Source organism: Natrix helvetica (genome assembly GCF_964273705.1).
Source record: "Natrix helvetica genome assembly, chromosome: 3".
In the NCBI taxonomy this organism is placed as follows: domain Eukaryota; kingdom Metazoa; phylum Chordata; class Lepidosauria; order Squamata; family Natricidae; genus Natrix; species Natrix helvetica.
The window spans coordinates 29734874-29758550 of record NC_138549.1 but is presented as its reverse complement, the minus strand read 5'-3'; the positions used below and the strand labels follow the sequence as shown (position 1 = coordinate 29758550).

Here is a 23677-nt window from a genome sequence, read left to right as displayed (position 1 = left end):
AAAGGAAACAGTTACAAGTTGGTAATTACAAAAGCTATTTTCTTGATCCAGAAGAATTTAACATAGGACTATTTATGAACAGTAACTGGAAGCTTCCAGTATTTTTAATATAAAAACTACCTTTAATCAGACCTTTAAATATTAATAGTTTTAGTATGTATAATTTAAACATTACTTTTATCTTTTATTTTCTATTTTTGCCTTTTAAGTTTTTAGCTGCCTTCAATGTTAATTAATTAGCAAGGCAGAATATAAATTAATGGAACATATTAGCAAATCTGGCAGTTCATCTCAATTCTGCTTGACCTAGCAGATAATTATATGCAACTTTGTACCATAGTAAGTAAATTGTGAATGTTTCTCTTTTTTAGGTGATATTACCAGATGACATTTCTATTATTTTTAGACCAAGAATCGTTCATTGAAGTCATGCATCGTTTAAATTAATTTGCTATGTTTTTGCTACAGGATTATGTTGGTGAAACTCCTATTCACAAAGCAGCCCGATCTGGTAGTATGGAATGCATAAATGCCCTTGTGGCTAATGGAGCTCAAACAGAGTAAGTAAGGTTGGGGGATATTTTCAGTAGTTGTATGTCTAGTTAACTAACATAGAACAGTGAATTCAGGTATTAACAAAGAAATCCAGAACAATAGACAACATAGAAATTATTTCAGTTAAGACATGTTGAACTATGCAAGCGCTACATATTTATCACATCCTTTAGCTCTTGCAATGCACATTTACTCATTGAAGTAATTAGAATTCCTATGTAAGTGTGCGTAAAGTGATAACTGTCTTGTCATATAGGAAAATTGTATGTTTAATATATTAGTTAATACAGTTAATTGCATTTTAGATGAATAATTTTAATAGCATATAACTGTAAAAAAGACAGACCATCTAGATCAGTGGTTCCCAAACATTTTCAGTCCACCCGCCCCCTTGGTGCTACAAACTGATCCTCAGTGCCCCCCACCCAGTGGTGGAATTCAATTTTTTTACTACCGGTTCTGTGGGTGTGGCTGGGGGGGTCATGTGACTGGGCGGTTTGCACGACGGAAGGAAGATAGTAACAGTTAAAAAAAACAGTAAAACTGCAACAATTAATTGCACATTTATTCAAAATCCATTTTAAAAACCGTTTTAGTTAATGTTAATTCAACAAAATTGTTGAACATGATCCAGTGATACCAGGTTTTCAAAGTCTGAGAGTCATTTATCAAGAACCTTAGTAACTAATAACTTAGTAAACTCAGTAAAATTTAGTAACTACTTCACTGTTCAGTAAATTCTTAATGTGATGGATGGGGTCGATGAAGTGATACCAGTTTCCCAATGTCTGGTTTTAAGTCACTTAGCAGGAGTCTTAAATCACCACGTTCAGTAATCTGGAGTCAATTTCTTTGTTTGGAGAGAAGTTGGATGACCACACTGAAGCCACGTTCCACCAAATATGATGTTGGAAATGCAACAAGGAGCTTCTTAACCACTGTCCATAGTGCAGGATAGCTATCAGAAATTTCTTTCTATAATCAAAACTCTTGGTACGATTTCTTAAACTTTGGCTTCAGCTCAATGTCATTTTGCAGCTCTATGAGTTGTTCCTGTACTACCCCATCTTCCTCAGTATCTGAAAATGGATTTATCACCCAATCTGGAATTTCCATCAAAAGAAGATCCTGATATCACTCAGACTTCTAAGTCTTAGAATGTCAGAGAAACAACTTTAGCTGGATAGTCACATCCCTGCAATAACATCATTGTAATTTTCAGTTTCATTAATTTCCACAATATCAACAATAGCTTTGCTACTAACCCCTTCCAAACCATCTGCATAGTTTTAAGATTTGGTGATCTAAATATCAAAAACGGTTGACTCACATCACACATCTAAGCAAAATTGAAGTACAATCTATTTTTCCTTTTTTGGCCATGTTTCTTACTGGCTATGCTAACCAAGAGGTGCTCTGGTCATTGTTAACCCTGCTGCAAAATTTATGTGTGCACATATCCACACATACAAAGGCGTACAATATAATCTTATCTCCTTCAGATTGCCAATTATTTTGCACGACACAAACATTCTGCCTTTAAATGCTTAAAATGGCTAAATGGTTTCAATGGCTAAACTTCTGCTTGCTGAACCAACTATCAAAACCAGTAATTCCGCAAGGAGAGAGGATGGATGGGAATGGGGATATTTCAAAAACTAAACACATATCCTAAAAGAAAATCCACCCGCAACCAGCATTGAGTGGAGCTTTTATAAACTTTAGATTAGAATAAATGAGCTGGAAGGGACCTTAAAGGTCTTCTGGTCCAGCCCCCTGCTCAAGCAGGAGAACCTATGCCAGAGGTCTTCAAACTTGGCAACTTTAAGACTTGTGGACTTCAACTCCCAGAATTCTCCAGACAGCTATGGACTTCAACTCCCACCTATGCTGGCTGCAGGATTGTGGGAGTTGAAGTCCACAAGTCTTAAAGTTGCCAAGTTTGGTGACTCCTGACCTATACTATAGTAGTATATACATATAGTATACTATACCTATATCAAAGAAAGCTCCCGCGAGTTTAACAACACCCGTATTTCCAAGGCTAGAAACGGAAGATTGCAATGCGAGTTCCCTCCTGCTGGTAATCCAAACCTCCCTAATCAAAATGCACACCACCAAAAGGGAGCGACCACACTCATCACCCCTTCCCCCAGTTACTTTTATCCAGCAGCGTCTCCATGAAAAGGAAAAGGATGGCACGAAATATGTGACCGTTTTTTAAAGCAGTGGCAAAGAGCTGTCTCGCAAGCGCAACTAGAATTCGATTGGTGGGGGGTTTCCCCCCCTAACAACACTGTGCACGATCTCTCCACCCACTGACTGTTTAAAAAAAACCTTTTCACAAGCCGGTCGGTTAAGATGCCAGCGGTGTTGGGGGTTGGGCGAATGAAGCAGTGCGCATCCCTCTCCTAGGAGGAAGGCAGTGATTGGAGGGGAGGGTGGTGACGTTGCTTAAAGGGAAAGAGCTATTTCCAGGTTTGTTTGGGTAATTTCGTCGTCCTGCCCGCGCCGATGGGCTTTAAACAGTCCATCTTCTGCTCGGCAAGTTTCTCCTTTCCATCTGAGAATTAGCTAAGGGGAAGCTACCAACCTAGGGGTGACGCCCTCTGCAGCCAACACAATATATGATCTTTTTTTCCGCCCACCCCCCTCCCGCCGCCCCTTGCATCTTGGCGCCCCCCTAAGTCATCCCACCGTCCCCCAGAGGGCTGTACCGCCCACTTTGGGAACCACTGATCTAGGTATTTGCCAAGATAGAATTTCAGGCATGCATGTTTAGTAGTTTTTTTGTAGTTTTGTTCTTTAACTTTTTCTTTAAAGGTTTTATGCCCTGCAAAATACTCAGAAAATCTTACAGTGACAACATACTGCTTGGACAAAATGGATGCAGTGTTCACTAGAACTGTTGAGTATAAGCTATATGGCTTATAATATAAATGACATTAGCATTTTCTCTTGAAGCTAGTTATATTAAATAGTGTGTTATAATTTAATCTGAAGAATAAATTCAGTTTAGTGCAAGAGAATTCACTGCTTCTTTAACCCTTTGGTTTCCATTTTAATTAATCTGCTAATATTGAAACTCAACACAGAGATACATGAATCTTCCTGTGCATCTTTTTAAAGCTATTCAACAAATGGTCTTGGTAAAAAATATTTCACTTTTATTTATTGCCATAAAAATATTGCCCTATGTTTATTTGAAACTTCCCTGTGCCTGTATACTTTAAGAATAAGACATTTATGTTTTCAAAACACTGAATGCCTAAAATTTAAGCCATCATTTATTTTGAGGATATACTGTCTTAAATTAAAAGCCTTAGAACAAGAAAAATGTTACAAAGATATGAAAATTAAGTATTAAATTTATGAAGAGTAGTTATTTTACATTAAAACAAGCAGGACATTTTGCACAGTAGCTGTTGAATCTTTCTGATTTAACAGTTGCTGTGATATCTTTCAGATATCACTTATTAGTATAATACTAGTAGGAAACTCATTGGCTGCACCATCTTAACATATTTAACTTTTCAATGGATTTTCCTTTTCTTTCCACTTGATTTGTTTGTTTAAAGATAAAAGGTCAGAGAGAGGCAATATCCTTCTCAAAAACTAGTTGCCTGGAAACAGATAAGGGGAATGATGCACTCGGGTTCATTTTACAAAATTGCTTTTTGAAGCATTTTGTATTGGAATATGGCCACTAGTCTTGAACATATTGTTTGCTAATTTGTAGAAACCAGTAGTAATTAATATTACTTGCCTCACATATCAGGGTATTTGCAAGTCTTGTAAATAAGAATTACGTTACGTAACAGGCGTCATAAAAGAAGAATATTATTGTTGCAAGTAAAAAAGCACTAATCCTGAATATGCAGAAGAACCTAAGTCAGGAGATTCATTTATTCTAATTGTACTCAAAAGATTTGATCATGGAGTTCAAAATTTGTATCTTCTGTATGCATTCCTTCTGGCTGGTCACTTGACAGCATTTTGGAAACCAAGCAGTTTAGATTTCTTATATTGTTCGCTATATAGATAAATAATGATACCTCTTATTTACCTAGAACATCTGGTAAGCAGCTACGCTGCATGTGCATTGCAAGCATGGACACATTTCAAATTAAAAATGCTTTAAAATGTGATATCTGAAAATATGTCTTTCAAAGTATTAGAATGTTCTGATTTTAGAGTTTTCAATTCTATCTCCCCATTTCAAATTTGAAATGTTTTACACACTGCTTTTCAAAATAAAAACCCACTAGACTTGAGTGACTAGTAAATTTTAATTAATAACCATGATAATAATGTAGGAGTTATATAAATGACACTAGTGCATATCATAGAAGATTGTTAGCATGACTTGTTGAGAATTTTTGTTACTCTTGTGTAATTTTACTTAAAATTTGTAGTCATTACTAATAATTGCAGGATACCATACAAGAGTCGGATTGTTCTAGCTTTCAAATTGAGATAGTAATATCCTCAAGTGGAAATGACAATTTAGGCATCTATTTTGAAAACTGGAGATAGTAAGTTTATTATATTACACAAGATGGTAAGCAAACATGAAGAATAAAACACATTGACAATACAAAGTACAAATCCCATGCTTTTTAAAAATCTGGTGGTACTTACCAAAAAGCAGTCAGTAAGAGTCAACAGTACAGAAATATGGCTGTGCTAATTGAACCCCTGCATTCTGTTTGACCTTGACTTAATATGGAACTGGCTTTTATTTTGCTATACAGCAAAAATGCTGGCTTTTAAAAATAAAAAAAAGGGACAAGATGCATTTCCAATTCTTCATGTTATATAAATCTGGTACATTGGGATCATTGAAAAAAATGAGATAATCCATATATACTTTACCTTGAATACTTTCAAGGAACATGTATTTAAAACTAAGCTTAAAACTGAAGATACTTTTCATCTTTAGAGATGAAAAATGTTGAACATATGAGCATTTGGTAACCTATAATGCTAATACAGTTCAGTATTTAAATCATTGTTACCATTTAACTGAAATGGAAGGTTTTTTATTTTTAATACCTTCCTTTATATTTTTAATTTATTCCTGTAAAAAGTATGAACTTGCACTTCTGAAATAAAGCAAAGAAAAGTAATGTAAGTGAAGATGCTTTGTTTGCCCTAATACTTAAGTTGGAATTCAAAGTTGTTTATACTTTAATAGAAAGCAATGTTAATAAACCACAGTGGAAAATATTTTGATATGTTTGTGGTATTTCTCATTTTAGCTGGAGCATATTGTGACAGTATGCACAACAGACTTAAACATGGTTGCTCCATTAACTTGATTCTGTATTCATGGACACGTGAAGAGGGGAAGCAGGTGGTCCCAATGTCCTCATATCAGTAAAGGTTTGAGGTGTAACTTTTTAATGTGGGCAGATAATATTTATTATCCATATTATTGAAGTTTGATGAAAATGAAAATTGCATAACAAATATTTGAGTTGTACATTTACAGGTTTTGGTGCCATGTTTTCTTTTGCCTTTTTAGCTTGATGGTAATATAGTACTAAATATGAAGATACATTTCTTTTATAATGTTCTCTGCAGTATAAATATATATTCATAAACTTATTTTTTATAAAAGCCTGTTATTAAACTATACAATTACATGAATGTGTAGTATTAAATGGAAAAGGGATATGTAGTTTCTTATTAACAAATACATGAAGAAGAACAAATACCTAGCATAGGAGTCTTTTCCTGAATGCCATCACTCTGCTTAACAACTAATTCCCACAACATTGTCAATAATTATTAAGAATGTATTACTATTATTATTCTCTTCCTTCCTGGTATCTGTCTCTCCACACTTATGACTATAACCAGGTTGTTTGTATCTTTCAATTTATATTGTTTTTATTTGTTTCCTAGTACGATTTGATAGCTTATTAGTAACCTTGACTATCACTAAGTGTATCTTTTTATTCTTGATGCATTTATTTTCTCTTACATACACTGAGATCATATGCACCAAAGACAAATTCCTTGTGTGTCCAATCACACTTGTCCAATAAAGAATTCTATTCTATTCTATTCTATTTTTCCTTACAGTATCTATTCATGTTCTTGCAGCTTATGGTTTATAAGTATTTAGGCTGGTTTCAGAATTGCAGGACTTAAGAAGAAAGTGTTAAGGATCAGATGAATGATATTCCTTCCTTTCTGGGAGACAACTTCAATGTAGTCCATTGAATTTTAAGATTAAACAAAATTACAAGTAACACAGCTCAGTATGTCTTCTTCATCCCAGAATAACTCCAGTGTTAAACTATTGATGGAAGCCTTTGTATTAAAAAAGAAAGAAATAAAAAACTTTGCTAGGTTAAGCAGCTTTCCTTTTTCCTCATCTTGGCAACTGGCTATTTATATTCATTCCCATATATTTCATCAGCCTTTGAAGGCAAAACAATATTTATGCATAACATGTCAGTCAGGGGACTAATTACTACTTTCCAGCAAGGCATCCTGTAAAAATAATATGAATGAAATTTAGTATTCAAATAAGCTTCTTCAGCATTATAGTCTTTATTGCTAGCAATAAAGTCTATCGCAAACAGTAATCATTTTTAAATATTCCAACATCTTTTGATTTAAAGCCAAAAAAAATGCAATATCAATTTCCAATCATTCTACTTTTTGCAAATTTTATTTAGAATCATATCATAGATTGCAATGAGAAGATTTGCAGAATATTCCATCATGTATAGATCAGCAAATTATCCTGGTGAGCTATCCTAATTCTAGGTATCATATTGAAAAATCATTGCTCTTCTCTGGCCTTTCCAACTTTTAAGACTATCTATTTCTCTTTTTACAGTATTGTTCTTATTGATAGCATTAAAAATACAGACTTTTTGTATACTCTTAATATATTTATTTGTAAAAGACAGTAAATCTATTTTTTCTTATTTTTTGAGTATAGAGAAAGAATACATGGGAAATATGTTTATTTTGTTTCTTAATATCCAACACTTCCAATTTTGGCTCACTAAATTCTCATAAAGATATTTGTTCATTCACTGCTCAGTACAAATAAAAAAATATTCTTCTTTGCTTCTGTAAGTAGAGAGAAGAAAAAGTGAGAAATTAAGTCAAAGAAAAGGGGAAATGTACCTAACCAAATGAATTCTGATCTTTGCAGTATTTACTGGCCTGATTGTTACCATTTGTCACCTTCCCAAGTTGCGTATCTTGGTTCCCCTCTTTCCATAGACAACACTTTTTAATCTGCAGAGCTTGGTATCACTGACTCATTTTTGTCGCATTTTATCATGTCCATAAAGGGTTTTCCAGCCTTTTATAAAAGTAGCTGTTCTACCATCTCCACAGTGCACTCCTCCATTGTGGGTATTCCTGAATTTTTCTCTCTTTATTCAGTGCTAGCTGGATACAGTGCTCCGCTACCAAACTAGTGGATAAATTGATACTTCCGGCTTGAAAATTAATTAGTAGTTATGATCGGCCTCTCCTCTTCCCTTCTCTCTCTCAGACCTGCCCCACAGAAGCCTCTCCTCTCCTATTCCCCTTCTCTTCTATCCCTCAGGTCGGCATCACTGATCCTCTCCTGTCCCCCACAGAGGCCTCTCCTATGTTATCCCCTTCTCTCCCTCAGTCTAACTGCTTAGCATCAGTGTTTTTTAGGTGGGGAGGGGGAGTAGAATGTCTAAACTGCCTGCCCGCAGGCCAGATGAGTCATGCGCTGCCAACGCCCAAGCCCAAGTGGCAGTTGGAACAGAGTTCTTTTCAGGTGGGGAAGGGGAGTGGAACATCTTAACTCCTTAGCATCAGAGCGTATTAATAATATAAGAAATACTAATGATCTGATGTTCATTTCAAAAAATTCTTTCTTAATGAACTAAAAGCTAAGAGGAACATAAGTGCCAAATTTCAAGTTTGTAGGCTTTACGGTTCTAAATATTCTGGTCCGAAGCTGCAATAGCTTTTCATCTAACTAAAATGTTACTATTTCTTATTTGTGGCAATTCTTTATAAAAGCTAGTTAACATATTTTCAAAAAGGATATTATATCTATTTTCCTGAACCATATTTATGAAGGAATTTTTATCTCATCTCTTTAAGTTCATTTAGTTTTACATGATGGTTCCTAACTTGGAATTGGGAGTTTAATCTGAATATTTTTTTTGCTAGAGAATTTTTTCCCCTAAAGTGCAGATTTAAATTCTACTGGTAGTGTCAGGTGTAAAGGGACAGTGAAACCTTTGCAAGGTTGCATCTAAAATTAGTTTTTATAATTTATACAATAGTCTTGGGGAAAATTAAAAAGTGAATCCTTTTGAAAATACATCTAACAGCTGTTTAGCTGTTTTGTAAGTATTCATATTGTGAAGTAGAGAAGTAGACATATTGTAGCTCATTTACTTTTAAAGTAGTGAATAGGTTTAAAGGATGTTGTCAATATGAAATGAAAACATGGCACCATAATATCTGTGTACATGCAGTTTATTTCTGCAACAACTCTGGAGAAGTTTTCCCAATCTGTCTTTTAAACAGTTAAAATAATCTCAAGATCACTTTGTTGTGTTCTCTATTTTTGGATGCCAAAGGGTTAAAACTTTCAGCTTAGAGTTTCTTAGATTGGTTAATTGATTGATTGATTGATTTTGTTTAGTGCCCATATGCTTGTATGTGAGGAACCTGTGGAAGAAATACCTCAGTAGCAAGAGTTCTGCTTAATCCCATGTATTGGCTATTTTCTTAATGTAGGCATAGTTAACAATTCACTTTTATTTGCAATTTGCCAAATTTTAAAGTAACAGCAGCCATGAGTTGACGATTTGTTTCTAGTACATATCATGTTTACATTTCAGAGAACTGACAGAATTACATTGGGCTTCAGGATGAAAATCCGTGCTTGAGAGTCCGTCCTTGAGTCAGGCGCACTGTCTCATGGTTAAGGTGGTCACATGATGTTGGCTTAATGATAATGAATTATGTGCCACTGCAATTTATGTATGTTACTATAACTTTAGTCTAAATGTTGCCTGCAAAATATGTGATCCCTTATGATGTAAGTTTCCTGTTTAATGCACCATTGCCCGTTTTTTAAATCAAAGAGAAGATTCTGAAACTATAAAAACTACACATGTCAATGTTTTACAGCTACGTAATTCGAATTGACTTGATTTTTCAAGTAATCCTAGAAAGGGGGAGCTTTCCATATAGAAACTGCTGAAACTGCCACAGGTGCTTCTCCGAAAACCTTACAGTTGTGGCATTGAATGTTCAGTATCGCTTCCTTTCTGCACACAAGGCATACTGTTGAGGTATTTGTTGCGGTGATTGGTTTTAATGCTAATCTAGGAATTCAGATAATAGAATATATAGATTTGCATGCTTTTGCTTAGCCTAATTGCAGTATCTCTTTTTATAATTTATAAACTAACAATATAAGTTTGAATATTTTTAAATAAGCATATTAAGAATGGAGATTTTGTTTTCTTAAATTGTCTCATGACATTAATGAAGAAATACTTTAAGATGCAGGAATCCTGGCAGTTGCATAAATTATTCTTGGAGGCTAGTCTTCATATAACCTCAACATCCCCTTTTTTGACAAACATTTTAGATATGTTTTGTTCAAAGTATGTGACATTATAAGTGGATATTTTTTCAGCTGTCCTGTATGAGTGAAATGAATTTTCCTTTCTCCTTCTTTAGTAAACCATTAGAGAACTACCAAAAACTCTAGCAAAATAATATTTATTACCACATTTTTTTTGTCTACAACTGTCTTCAGGATACCTATGATTTTTTAGATTTATATTGTGCCTTTCCTCCCGGAACTCAAGATGCATGCACTGCATTTTTTCAGTTTTTTCTTCCCCACAACAATATTATGAGGTGTATTGAAGAAAGAGAGGGACTGGCCCAAATCCACTCAGTGAACATGGCTGAGGGTGGATGTGAACCTGTATTTCTCCAATGCAGCACCTTCACCACTATAACATGTTGGCTTCAAAATTGCAGTCATGTTTTTATAATTATAATTAGCAAAGTAGCAATTTTTCAATGTCAGAGTTACTGTTCCTAATCAAAGTAATTTGTGCTCTGCAATCTTAGTTTAGAAAGAGAATTCATTATAGGCTGTTAGAAATAGACTGGCTTCATATGCAACTTTTAATTCTTTCGTTATTGAAAGGTAGCAGTATTCATATATAATAAACAGCAGCTTGTTAAGAATTGAAATTGTGAGGTTAACATCAAGCAAGGATAAGGTTCCTAATATAGTCAAAGGATGTCTGTTGATAGTTTTAATAGGAATTGGAACTGCTGATGAATCTGTTTTTAGCTGAGAGCATTGCACATTTTTATGTTCTAAATACTATATGCTTCATCACTGCCATCCTTTAATAGCTGGTTTATAATATTATAACAGTCTCAAATGAATCATGACCTTAGAATGGATGTCATGGGGACATAGCTAAGTGGAAACCCAAAACAGAAGAAGAGTGAGACCACAGATGAGAAGATCTCTTGGCAAGAATAACCATAGACATGAAGCCTCTGGGAGCAGCACATTACCAAGAGGAATGTGGATGAGGCAAACGGGGAGAAGTCGCTATCAAAGTTGCCCTTAGTACTGGAAACCAAGGTATACATGCACATGGTAAAGATCAGAAGAATAGACAATATTTTTATCATGTATCGCAGTTACCTATTCAACATTATTTGAGTAACTAGATTTTGTCTTTTCTCCAGTTGGCCCTTTTCCATTTGAAAAGAGCAGATTTTTCTCTTTCTTCCTCTACCTTGTTACCTATTTTTTTCCCCAAAACTTAAGAAAAACTTTTTGTAAGCTGCTGCTGTTTAGCAGTTGCTGTCGACAATAATCTGTGCTCACTTACAACAGCCTAATTTACCTGCAGTATTTTCTCTATAGCACAGGATACAGTACTGTACAGTGGCATAAATACTAGAGTAATTCTTTGGATTAGCAAATTTAAGTATTGTGCCACTTCCAAGTGGGTTGTTCAACCCCCTGAGTACTGAATTTTGATACAGATAGTCCTCGGATTACTACCACAATTGAGACCAGAATTCCCAGTGCTAAGCAAGGTGGTTGTTAAATGAGTCACACCCAATTTTACAACTTTCTTTGCCACAATTGTTAAACAAATCACTGCAATTGTTAAATGAATCACATGGTCATTAAGCAGATCTGGCTTCCTCCATTGACTTTTTTTTTGTCAGAAGCCAGCTGGGAAGGTTGTTAGTGATCACATGACCTGAAGCACTGCAACTGCTACAAATACATGCCAGTTGCCAAGTGCCAGAATTTTGATCATGTGACCATGGGGATATTGCATTGACTAAGTGCAAAGGATCTACCATGTCACTTTTTCCAATGCTGCTGTAATTTTGAATGGTTGTAAATTGAGGACTACCTATATATACTGTTTTTCTTTAATACAGTGTTCTCTTAAGCCAGTTTTAGATAAACTCCATGCTACCAAAAAATTTTAAATCTTTCTATTCCTACCTAAAAACTATTTTCTGTTAAATCTGTGTCAAATGTTATAATAAGGTATGTCTACTCTATATCAAAGTCCACATTTTTGAAGAAAGCTTGAATGAGAAGAATTGTTTTCAAGAAATTTTTGCCAGATTTCTTTTAACCTTTTTTTGGGGTGTGTGTGTAAAACTTAATGAACAAAAACCAGTTATTCTGCTTTTAGGGCCTATTTTGCATTAATCTATCTTTTATAATAACAAGATACGATAAATGGATCGCCAGGAGGTGTGTGTATGTATATACGTATGTATGTATAGATTTATATTATGATATGGATGTTTGTCTTTCCTGTCTAAGCTTATTGTTCAGATCTGAATTTGGATTGAATTAATATTTATTTGTAGTATACTAATTTCATTCACTTGTCATCTCTTCTATGTATCTTGGTATAAAAATTGCCTTCCTATTTTGCTTGCTATCTAAAACCTTTGTCATTCCCAGTTACTGTATTTAAACTATCACTTTCAAACTCTTAATTTTCACTGTTAAGAAACTTTCTTTTCTTTACCATTAGAGATAAGGGAAATTGTATAAAAGGAAACATACTTCCTCTTCGTTGATCTTTGGCAGGGAGCTTCCTTATTTTTGAATTTCATTTTCTGAAAGAAATTCCACTCTTAATACAAGTTTGAAACAATCTTATTTCCGATTCCCCATCAGATCTACTTAGGAGGTCTACCCTAACTTTAGAAAGCTGGGGTTTTGGTTTTTGTATTTGGTGTTTTCAAGTTAATATTGATTCCAGGCAACTGCCTGAACAAGTCTTTGCAGTCTCCTTGGCAAGATTTCAGAAGTGAGGTGCCATTGCCTTCTGTTCCTAGGGCTGAGAGAAGGTGGCTGGCCAAGGTCTCCTAGCTGGTTTTGTTCCTAAAATGGGATTAAAATTCACAGTCTCCCAGTTTTTGCCTGGTGCTTTAACCACTGTACCAAGCCGGCTCTATCTTTAGAAGTTATAGGTAAAGTATATGTCTACTTCATAATCTTCTATTGCATTAATTTATCTAACTAACTAACCCCTTTTCTAAACCATTCACAACAGTGGTTATCATCTCTTTCTGAAATGGACTGTATAATGAATTCCTTTTGCTCTGACTTTAAAACTTCCTATCATTCATTTCAGTGGACTCCTCTGTTTGAAAACAAAACTCATCTATCTGCTTTCTTTTCACTGGGTGTACATACTTCTATCACTTCTTTTCCCACCAAGGTTTACATTGCAGTTGTTGAACTCTTACCTCATAAAAAGTGGGTCCCATTCTGTTGCCCATTTTGCTGGTCACTGGTATCTTGATTTTTGCTTTGCAGTTGTTTTGAAGAACTGTGACCAGAGTAGATAGATTTCCTTTATCTAGGTGTGAAGATACTGCAGTATTGGCAGTTGCATTTTTCATTGCAGCTGCCTGCTGAATTGATAATTTTCCTTATGCAGCATCAGTCCATAATTCCTTCTCAGATCAAAACCAATCTCTGACAAAAAGTAGGAATAGTTTTACTCTTTCTTATGTCAGTGATATTTAACATTGCTCATTCTCTGAATTCTGAAAGATTTTGATGCTATTGAAACTGTATTTATTGATGTCATCCACATGAATTGAGCTAGCGCTCAAATGAGTTTTGTTTTTCTACAGATTTCATAATCCCATCTATCATGATTGGTCTATCTTGGTCCATCTGCTTCCTTCTTGAAAAGATTAATCCAGGCACTAGTATCTGCCCTATATATGCAAAGATATACAAAGAATTCGTTCCGAGTAGTTTCTTAATATTTTGATCCACTTTTAGTATGTCTTTTAATTGTTTTAACAGTTCTACAGTCTTCCATTACAAGATTCTTGCTGCTTCTATAAATAATTTTTAATAAGCCTAATAATAGTACGCTCTTCGGACTCCTTTGCATTTTTTACCATTTCTTGAAAATTTTGGTTCTTCATTAAGAAAGAGAATTTATGAATAAATCTCCATTTTCTCTAATAGCATAATCCCTTAGCATTGCTCATTAGCTATATAGACTGATCTTAGAATTTTTTTCAGAATTACAGTAGACATTTCCGCTGACCTTTATTATATGATGGTCTTGGCTTCCACTTACATCTGCCTTCTTTCAATCTCTGAGATTAGAGATGTTTGCCAGCCTGAATTTGATACGTTTGTGGGTTCTGGACCCATTCCCACTTGCATGAGATGTTAATTATTCTTATTGCATTACATCTGTAGTTCAGATCATAGCTATATCGACCTTGCAGATTGCCACCAAAAAATTGAAGTAACTTTCATTAATAATGACAAAGATAAAGGTTGCCCTTGCACATATGTGCTAGTTGTTCCTGACTCTAGTGGGCGGTGCCCATCTTCGTTTCAAAGCTGAAAAGCCAGCGCTGTCCAAGACATCTCCATGGTCATGTGGCCAGCATGACTAAATGCACAAGCGCACGGAACACTGTTACTTTCCCACCAAAGGTGGTTCCTATTATTCTACTTGCATTTTTACATGCTTTTGAACTGTAGTTTGGCAGAAGCTAGGACAAATAACCGGAGCTCACTCTTACATGGCGCTAGGGATTCAAACCGCCAAACTGCAAACCTTTCTGATCGACAAGCTCAGCATCTTAGCGTCCCTTTAATAATGACTACTTGGCTTGAAACATTCCCATCTCAGAATTCTTTCTAAATCTCTTTGCACTTTGAATTAAGCATGTATTAATACTTTATTCCAGGCATTTGCTTCTCTTATTTCGTAAATAACCCCAACAGTCTGTTTTCTCATTCTAACAATATACTGTGTTGCTTATGTTACATCATTTATATAAGAGATATATAAATCTCTTGTAATTGGGGAAAAATTAACTGTTCTCTGTGCTATTCTTTCTTCTACCTATATATGCAGTATGTGTCTGTTCTGTCATGTTTTCAGCAAGTATTGAATTGTTCAGATAACTGCCTGAATAATTTCAGTTTTAAAGCTCAAAATCTTAATATATCTTGTACAATAGTGCTTCAAGGAACTGAATAATATTCTACCACTTATGATGTCACAAACTTTGATATAAGCTGCCAGCTTAGTACAAAACATAAACATTGGCAAGATATACACCTGCGTACCTACTTTTTATTGTTAAAGAAGAACTGCAATATTTTTGTGGTATGAGATTCTAGAATGCTGCGGACTCTTATAACAATTATTTTGAATATTTATTTACAGATAATTCCTTTTAATAAAAGAGATGATATAAGTCAGGAGTCGGATCAAATGTCTGAAGTTTATGTAAAGGTGAGATGCTTCAGGCTGCAGGCAAGACGTTTTAGCAATTTCAGGCACTTAATTAGGAATTTTTATGGCACATAATGATACTTAATTGTACTGCTTCCCAAATTTTGCTTAGAATGCAGATATGTGCTCAAAAGATTAGTGATATAATTTGAAACTGGATATCTTAAATGCCCTTACTGGGTAAAAAGAAACGCTCATCTTCAGAATTAGTAAAATCAGCAGCAGTCACCATAATATTTTTATTATGGGGTGTAATTCAATATATTTGTATTGTGCAGCTTACGAAATGCCAGTGGCCTGACAGCAGCAGATCTTGCTCATACCCAGGGCTTCCAGGAATGTGCTCAGTTGCTCTTCAACCTTCAGAACTACCCATTGAACCATTTCTATAGCAATGGCACCTTAAACGGGGTCCATCAGAATACTAGTCAAAGAGGGCCTAGTCGAAAACGATCTTTTGAAGATATGAACAATTTTGGAATGAAGAAAGCTAGAACGGAAGGTGAGACTTTGGGGATCTGTTTCACTCCAGTTGAAAAATGGCAATAGTAGGTGAGGTAATCCTTCTGTTTGGGTGAGATATCATCAATATGTGAATGACTTTCGGCTTTATATCTCTACTCCAGACCACTTGAGTGATGCTGTGGATGTCTGGAGGCTGTTTTGGGTCTCTATGGCTCAGTGGCTACGGGTGTTTGGATCTTCCAGAAATAAGATTCTTTCATCTCTAGTTCTGGATGGGGTGGCACTCTCTCACAAATCCAGTGCAGGGGGCCCTTCTAGATTCACAGCTCAGTTGTGTCCATTCCTGGAGTGGGAGTCCCTGCTCACTTTCACCTATGTCCTTGTAGCCTCCCACTTAGATTACTGTAACATGCTCTAGCATTCAGAAACTTCAGTTGCCGGAAAATGTACAGGTAATAAATGGTGCCCGCTACACAGTACATGTAACAACACTACTCTGTGATGTGTACTGGCTGCCGGTGTGTTTCAAGGTGCTGGTTGTCATCTTTCAATCCCTACATGACTTGGGACAGGGTTTCCTGAAAGACCATCTTTTTCCATGAGTTTCTACTCATCCAACCAATTGGGCATGCTGCAGATCCAGACAGTCAAAAAGTGTCTACTAGCGGGGACTAGAAGACAGTCCTTTTCTGCTGTAGACCCTGCCTTATGAAATATTGTCCCCTGGAGATTACAATGGCCCCAATCCTGTTGGCTTTTTACAAAGCTTTAAAAACTTGGCTATGTATCCAGGCCCAAATGGGTTAACCCAGGGGTGTCCAAACTTGGGAACTTTAAGACTTGTGGACTTCAACTCCCAGAATTCCCCAGCCAGCCATGCTGGCTGGGGAATTCTGGGAGTTGAAGTCCACAAGTCTTAAAGTTCCCAAGTTTGGACACCCCTGGGTTAAGCAATCATTACTTAGCTTTACTATTACTTGGTTAATCATCAAAGCTGCTGTTTATACTTATTTATATTGTGGGTTTTCATTGTTTTAGTGTTTTACATCATTTTAATAGTTATTTATATTATGGATATTTTTATTTTAATGTTTTTTACATTGTTTCAATAGTTCTATAATTTTAGAACGGAAAGCCTCCCAGAGACACTTGGTTGAGTTGGGCGGCTATAGAAATTGAATGAATAATATTTTTACAGCATATCTGAAAAATGTGCTATTGTTAAGTATCTGTCATTCTGAAATTATCAATACAGTCAGTACATTCAGGTGACCAGTTTTGAGTAAAACATGCTATGTAAAACAGGAATTGTTTACAGACCTTGACATAGCAAATAAATATGTTGAGGTAGATAGAGTTCAAGATTTGTAATGGCCTGGGAGACAAACTAGTAGAGGTGAGATTCGAGATTGACCCTTAAGACTTTCATATCACCTGCCCAAAACATCGGTGTTGTCCTTTTTTTAAATAGAGGTGTATTTTTTTTATTTTGGATTTATTTTTATTTATTTTTATTTAAGAAGTTGTGTACTGTTCTGAATATGTTTTTTCTCAAACAGATCAAAGTTTTGATGGCCTAATATCAATGACAAATGGAGGAAATGAAGAGGATGCTAACAATATGCATGTTGATAGAGAGTTTGCTCTTATATCAGGTGGGAGACAAGAGTTTCCTGTTAACCACAAGATCATTCACATGGTTGAAGAAAAAAAACAGAAGAATGATTCTGTTGAACCCAAAGAGATTGAAATTTCCACCATTTCCGCAATGCAAACACCTTGTTGTTGCAAGAATCAGTATGCATTTTATCTATAGCCTTACCTTATTGAGTATGTCCAAACTCTTAAGCTATTTTAATGCTAAAGTACCTTAAAGCTTCCTAATTAGCATGAATATTTGTAGAAGGTGTTTGTAAGATTTTGAAAGTGTTGGTTTTGGGTATAAAATATTGCCAGCGTTGATTTAAACATGCATGCCATGTGCCTTGATTACAGAGTATTGCTTTTTTAAAAAAAACCTTAATAGTTTGATTAACAGGCGTTATTTATTATGATTAAATAAAAAGCTAATTGCACTGCCTACATAATCATATGACCAGTTTTAGTATCTTCAAATAAAGCTCTACAAGTGCTATCAATTTTGTTCCCAAGTTATTCCATATGCATTAAAACATTTCCTTTTAGCTTTCTGCTGATGTTAACTGAATTAATTCCAGTCATCGATAGTCCAAAATTTCTATTGGAAAACTAAAGAAATATTAATATTAATATCCATATTAATTTCATTTGTAATTAATAATATTTCCTTTTCCTTTTCAAGGGTGGGTATTTACATTGGGAATATTCTCGGTTCAAAAGAGTTCACTTAAGGCCAAGCTAAATTAGTCAACTGGGTTGTGATCATATATTTGGGATTTGTTTTTAATTAATTCTAGGTACAAATGGATGATAGTATTTTCATTAGGAACATGCCATGTGTAGTCTGTTCTCTCCCCACCAGTTTACTTTTTCGGCGCGAAAAATGGAAATTGGGATGGAAGGGGAAAGTATCCACGATTAAGTTCATCAAAAATATTCTGATATGGCTGCAAATTGAGCAGTAGCTTGTTTTTCAATTACACCATTGGGGGGAAAAACAACTTTAATATATGTGAAAACTGTTTTGTAAACTTTTTTTCTCTTTGGGGCCCATGGAGAAGACTGCACACCTTGATGGAGTCAATGAAGTATAGCTGCTATGCTAAATATAAGATTCTGAATCTATACTAAACCCAAGATTCTGAATCACTGTTAAAATGGTGGTAGTGAGCATTTTAAGAGGACTCATTCATGTTGGTATATGATTTTATCTGAAAATTGTAATATTTTAATTTACTGATAACAATTTTCCCAAGCCTAAGTCCATTATGCAAATTGAATAACAAAGTCATTTTGGTATATAATTGAAGAGATTATCTGAATGGTAGCTGAGTTAGAAACCCATATGCGATTACCTAGAAGTAATCAGTGCTTAGCTAAACCATTCAGGCAAAGAGAACTATATTGCAGAAGTGTTTTTTTTAAATAGAAATTAAGATTTTTATTGTTTTAAAGTAATTTCAATATAATAATTGTTCTCACTTGAAATGCCTTTATGTGAAGCAAGAATTTTATATAAATGTTGAGGAAAAAACTACTAGCATATTTTGTGTGTTGAATAACTTTTCTACAGCATTTAAAATTTTCAACTTAAATATCCAATATACTAAATGTTACTGGTCTGCCTATTAGTAGAAAGTGCAAAGTGAACCGGTTTACTGATCCAAAACTATGATTTGTAAATCAAAACAGAATTTGCAATCATGACTCATAAAAACTACCTTTAATGGCATAACAAGGTTACCTAATGGGAGAAAGCAAAGCAATAGACTAGTTGAATAAATTGTAGCCAGTGACATTAAATAGTCTCATTGAGGTGAAACATTGATATCATAAATTACTTGTGCACTTGCAGTGCTGAAGCTGGAAGTATTATTAATAAAAGTTAGCACTTTGCAAAAATAAAGCCAAATTCTCCTAAACAAAAAATTCCCTTCTTCATAAATAGAACATTTTTTAAAAAATAGGAACTTACCAAACATAGCACTACTTTTTTTGTACATTTTATTATTTCTTGCAATGAGGTTCTCTAGGACTACATTAATATTTTCATGCCCTATTTATGAACAATTCCATTAATGTCCAATTTAAAGTACGTTATGTCTGTGATATAATTATTGCGCTCATGATTTATCGGTGTATATAAATGGCACGTTGGAATATTGTACATTCTAAAGATGGTTTCATTTTGCTTTTTACTTTAAATAAAGTTGCTGATAACACACTGCATAGCCATTCTTGAATTTTTACAACCCTTTTCATAATTGTAGGAATCCAAGAATTTTCATAACTATTGTTTACTATATGCATATTGTAGCCTGCACTTAAAATAACTATACTATTTACTAGTTTAGGATCTATTAAACCTTATAAAACAAAGATTTTATAGCATTTAAAATTGCACTAGCATTTAAAATAACATTATAGGTAGTCCTTGACATACAACAGTAATGGAGTCTGTCTATTATAGTCCTGTGTCATGATGATTGTAAAATAGGTTGGTCACATGAAAAAGATTTTATGACCTTTTTTTTGCAGTCGTTAAGTAAACCCGTGACTCACTATGAGAACAGTTGTGCCAAAAAAAGAAGAAGTTCTGGATATTGTTAAAAATAAACCTGTCTTAAAACATGGTCACAGAACCTCAAGATGGTGCAAACAACCAGAAATGGGTCCATCTTGCCAGGCTTGTGGAGTTGGTCACATAACCACAGAGGGGACCCAACAGTCAGAACTTCAAATCTGGTCCCCTTTTTCAGGTCATCATAACTTCAAACATTCGTTAAGCAACTATTCGTTAAGTCTTAAGGCTACCTGTATCTATGTCCTTTATCGCCAAATACCTCTTGCAGCTTTGTATGCTGTAGTATATGCTAACAATAACTTGGAAAAATGCCTACACTTTATCCTAGACTAGTGATGGTGAATCTTTTCGGCACCAAGAGCCCAAACAGGAATGCGCACACCGGAAACGCAAAGACCAGCTGGCGCATGCATGCGCCAGCCAGATGGTCTTTGGGTTTCCCATGCGCACCAGCCAGCTGGTCTTTGGATTTTTGGAAACCAGAAAAGCAGCTGGCAATGGTGCATGTGCCCACTGAGAGGGCTTTTTGTGCCACCTCTGGCACGCATGCCACAGGCCCTAGGCATAGGTATGTAATATAAACCCACTGTGTCTATGGATATTCTCAATCATCTGTGTCATGCTTGTCCCAAAAGTACTTTTTCCAAAAGGCAGCTAGACTTTTTTTCATTCTTCGAAAACATTTCGCTTCTCATCTAAGAAGGTTCTTCATTTCTTCTGAAGAAGCTTCTTGGATGAGAAGCGAAACGTTTCCAAACCCCGCCCCCAAGAAGGTCCAGTTGCCTTTTGGAAAAGCACCTTTGGCATAAACCCATTGTGTCTGATGCAGCATACTGTTAAGCAAGTATGCATTGCATTATGTCTGGATTAGATTATTTTTTTTATCAGAAAAGCTAAGTAGCTATACAGTTTCCAAAGATTCCTCAGATACAGGTGTCCTGATATATAAAGAAACTGGTTGAGATCTAAAATGTAAGTTTGTCCTACGAGATGTCTAATTTATAGATTCTTTAAAAAAGAGTATAGAGAAGGTGGTTTTGATTTTGAGTCAATTTGTGCTTGACGGGTCTATTTCTTAATACAGATATGAATTGCAGTAACTCCATATTGAAAGCATTGGCCAATGGAAATATCATCAATGGACATTTGGACTTCACTTCCCCACCTCAGCTCAATGGATTGAGTTCCAGGAGTGAAGAATGCCTAACACTGATAGTACCTAATGCACTAATCTCTGATCATAACCATATAATCACTGATGGCCAAAGTATTGAGGAACCAGCAAAGGTTCTAAATGCTTCTGATATGTGTGGTTCTTTACATCTGAATGGAAGCCCAAGTAGCCTTGTTTCAAATAGGCCCCCATGGTTGGATGACCATGGAGATAGATTGCACTATGGACACTACCATGGTTTTGGGGATACAGCTGAAAGTATTCCTGAACTTAACAGCGTTATTGAGCATTCCAGTTTGATTAAAGTTGCAGAAAAGTACGATAATACTGTTTTAGGTACAATGTATCTTTATCATGGTTCCTGAATTATTAAAGACATTTTCTGGATGTCAATATACTTTGAAATAGTAATACAAATAATGGAATTGGGATGGCAACACCTGAAGATGCAGGATTTTTTTTGTTACGTATTACTAAAAGCATTTGACACAACAGCCTTATGCTTCTAATTTTGCATGTGTCAGGTTCATTCGTTATATTAATAGCTAATTTTACAATAGAATGTTTGTTTTTTATGACAAGGTCTAGTTTTATATTTTTTTTTATTTGCTATAAGAACTTTTAGAATGTTTTCACTTCCATCAAACCTTTCTAAAAACTAAACTCTGTAGATTAGTTCATTTTGATATTAGCAAACTATGGTGTTTTGATTTAACATTTTCTGTTGAGACTGGTAAGCAATATTGGTGCCAGTTTTGACTATGCAAGGAGCGGGGGGGGGGCAGCAAAAATGATTTTATGTATTTGCTCAGTTTTCAGAAGGAAGTGAATTTTCTTAGATCATATTAATAACTGCTTAAGCTAAAGCAAAGATGAGGCTTTACATGTTTTAATTCATAATGTCAAAATTGACATTAGCTTTCCCTACTTTTTGTTAAATGTTAACCTTTTGTATTATAAGATAGGAATAGGATCATATTCTACAATTAACAGAATAAGTTTGAAATACGTTTTGCTTACTGCAGGTAAACATCTTACCATAGTTCACAGAATGGCATTTTGACACTATAAACTATAAAAATTGTTAAAATGTCGAGTCAGTAGCTTTCAGCTTTATTTTATTAAATGCATGAATTTACTTTTTAAAACAACATTGCTTTGTAACTTTAAAATATTGCATTTTCAGTTAAAAGTAGTGGCCTCTTATTTCATTTTTCAGCAAATTCAGTATCATATTGATTGAATTTGAAAAGGTCAGTTGTATAAATTCTCTCTACATGTATACTTCAAAAGCTTTGTAACAATTCTTTTGTGATTTGCATACAATTAAGATGAATGAAGTGTTTAAAAACAAATTTATATGTCTTGTGTTTTTCTGTTTCTAAAGGGACCTTTACAAATTGAATTAGAAAATAAAACACACCGCACTACATTTTAGCATTTTTGCACAGTAGCAATTGTATTTGTTTTTTGTCTGCTACCTAATTATATTTTGAAGTGCACCTTATAATTTATTTTCAAAAGGAAAAATAGCCAACTATTAATATCAAATAAAGCTCTAGCTTATCCTTGGTTGTGACACTGAGCTGAAGCTCATCTAATCTAGACAGAAATAGGTTGGAGACTGCTGTGATGAAAGATATTGTGCATTGGATTGTGGTCTTCTCTCCCGTCTTCCATTATTAGAATAGAATAACAGAGTTGGAAGCGACCTTGGGGGTATTCTAGTCCAACCCCCTGCCTAGACAGGAAACCCTATACCACTTCAGGCAAATGGATATCCAACATCTTCTTAAAAATTTCCAGTGTTGGAGCATTCACAACTTCTGGAGGCAAGTTGTTCTACTGATTAATTGTTCTGTCAGGAAATTTCTCCTCAGTTCTAAGTTGCTTCTCTCTTTGATTAGTTGCTTCTTGTTCTACCCTCAGGTGCTTTGGAGAATAGTTTGACTCCCTCTTCTTTGTAGCAACCCCTGAGATATTGGAATACTGTTATCACGTCTCCTCTAGGCCTTCTTTCATTAAACTAGACATACCCCATTCCTGCAACTGCTCTTCATATGTTTTAGCCTCCAGTCCCCTAATCATCTTTGTTGCTCTTCTCTGCACTCTTTCTAGCTCTTTACACTGTGATCAAATATTCTTCAAGCATTTTTAATTAACAACTGTTACTCAAAGCTGAATCACTAAAGCAGTGACAGAACTATGCGTGCATGCTATCAATTGGGGTTGCTCAGCTAATCAACAATAGGAACATTACCATGACTTAAAAAACCCTAATGTTCTCCACAAAAGCAACAGATACAAGACTAACACTCTCCACAGCTTCCATTAAAGTAATCATTCTATTCCTGGGATATTTGACTATCCAAACAGCAGTAGGTTCAGTCATGAAACTTGTTGGGTGGCTCATGTAAGGAA

The 23677-nt window shown here is 35.0% G+C and overlaps 1 protein-coding gene across 1 annotated transcript in view; it reads left to right on the top strand.

Moving 5' to 3' along the window:
• Window positions 1-22611, top strand: part of ANKRD10 (ankyrin repeat domain 10) — a 32929-nt gene extending 10318 nt beyond the window's left edge. The window contains exons 3-6 of the mRNA XM_081946415.1: window positions 469-560; window positions 15674-15897; window positions 17420-17515; window positions 21167-22611. Coding sequence (XP_081802541.1) covers window positions 469-560; window positions 15674-15897; window positions 17420-17515; window positions 21167-21621 — 867 coding nt within the window. The 3' untranslated portion in view covers window positions 21622-22611. The remainder of the gene's footprint in view (window positions 1-468; window positions 561-15673; window positions 15898-17419; window positions 17516-21166) is intronic.
• The last annotated feature ends 1066 nt before the right edge of the window (window positions 22612-23677 follow it).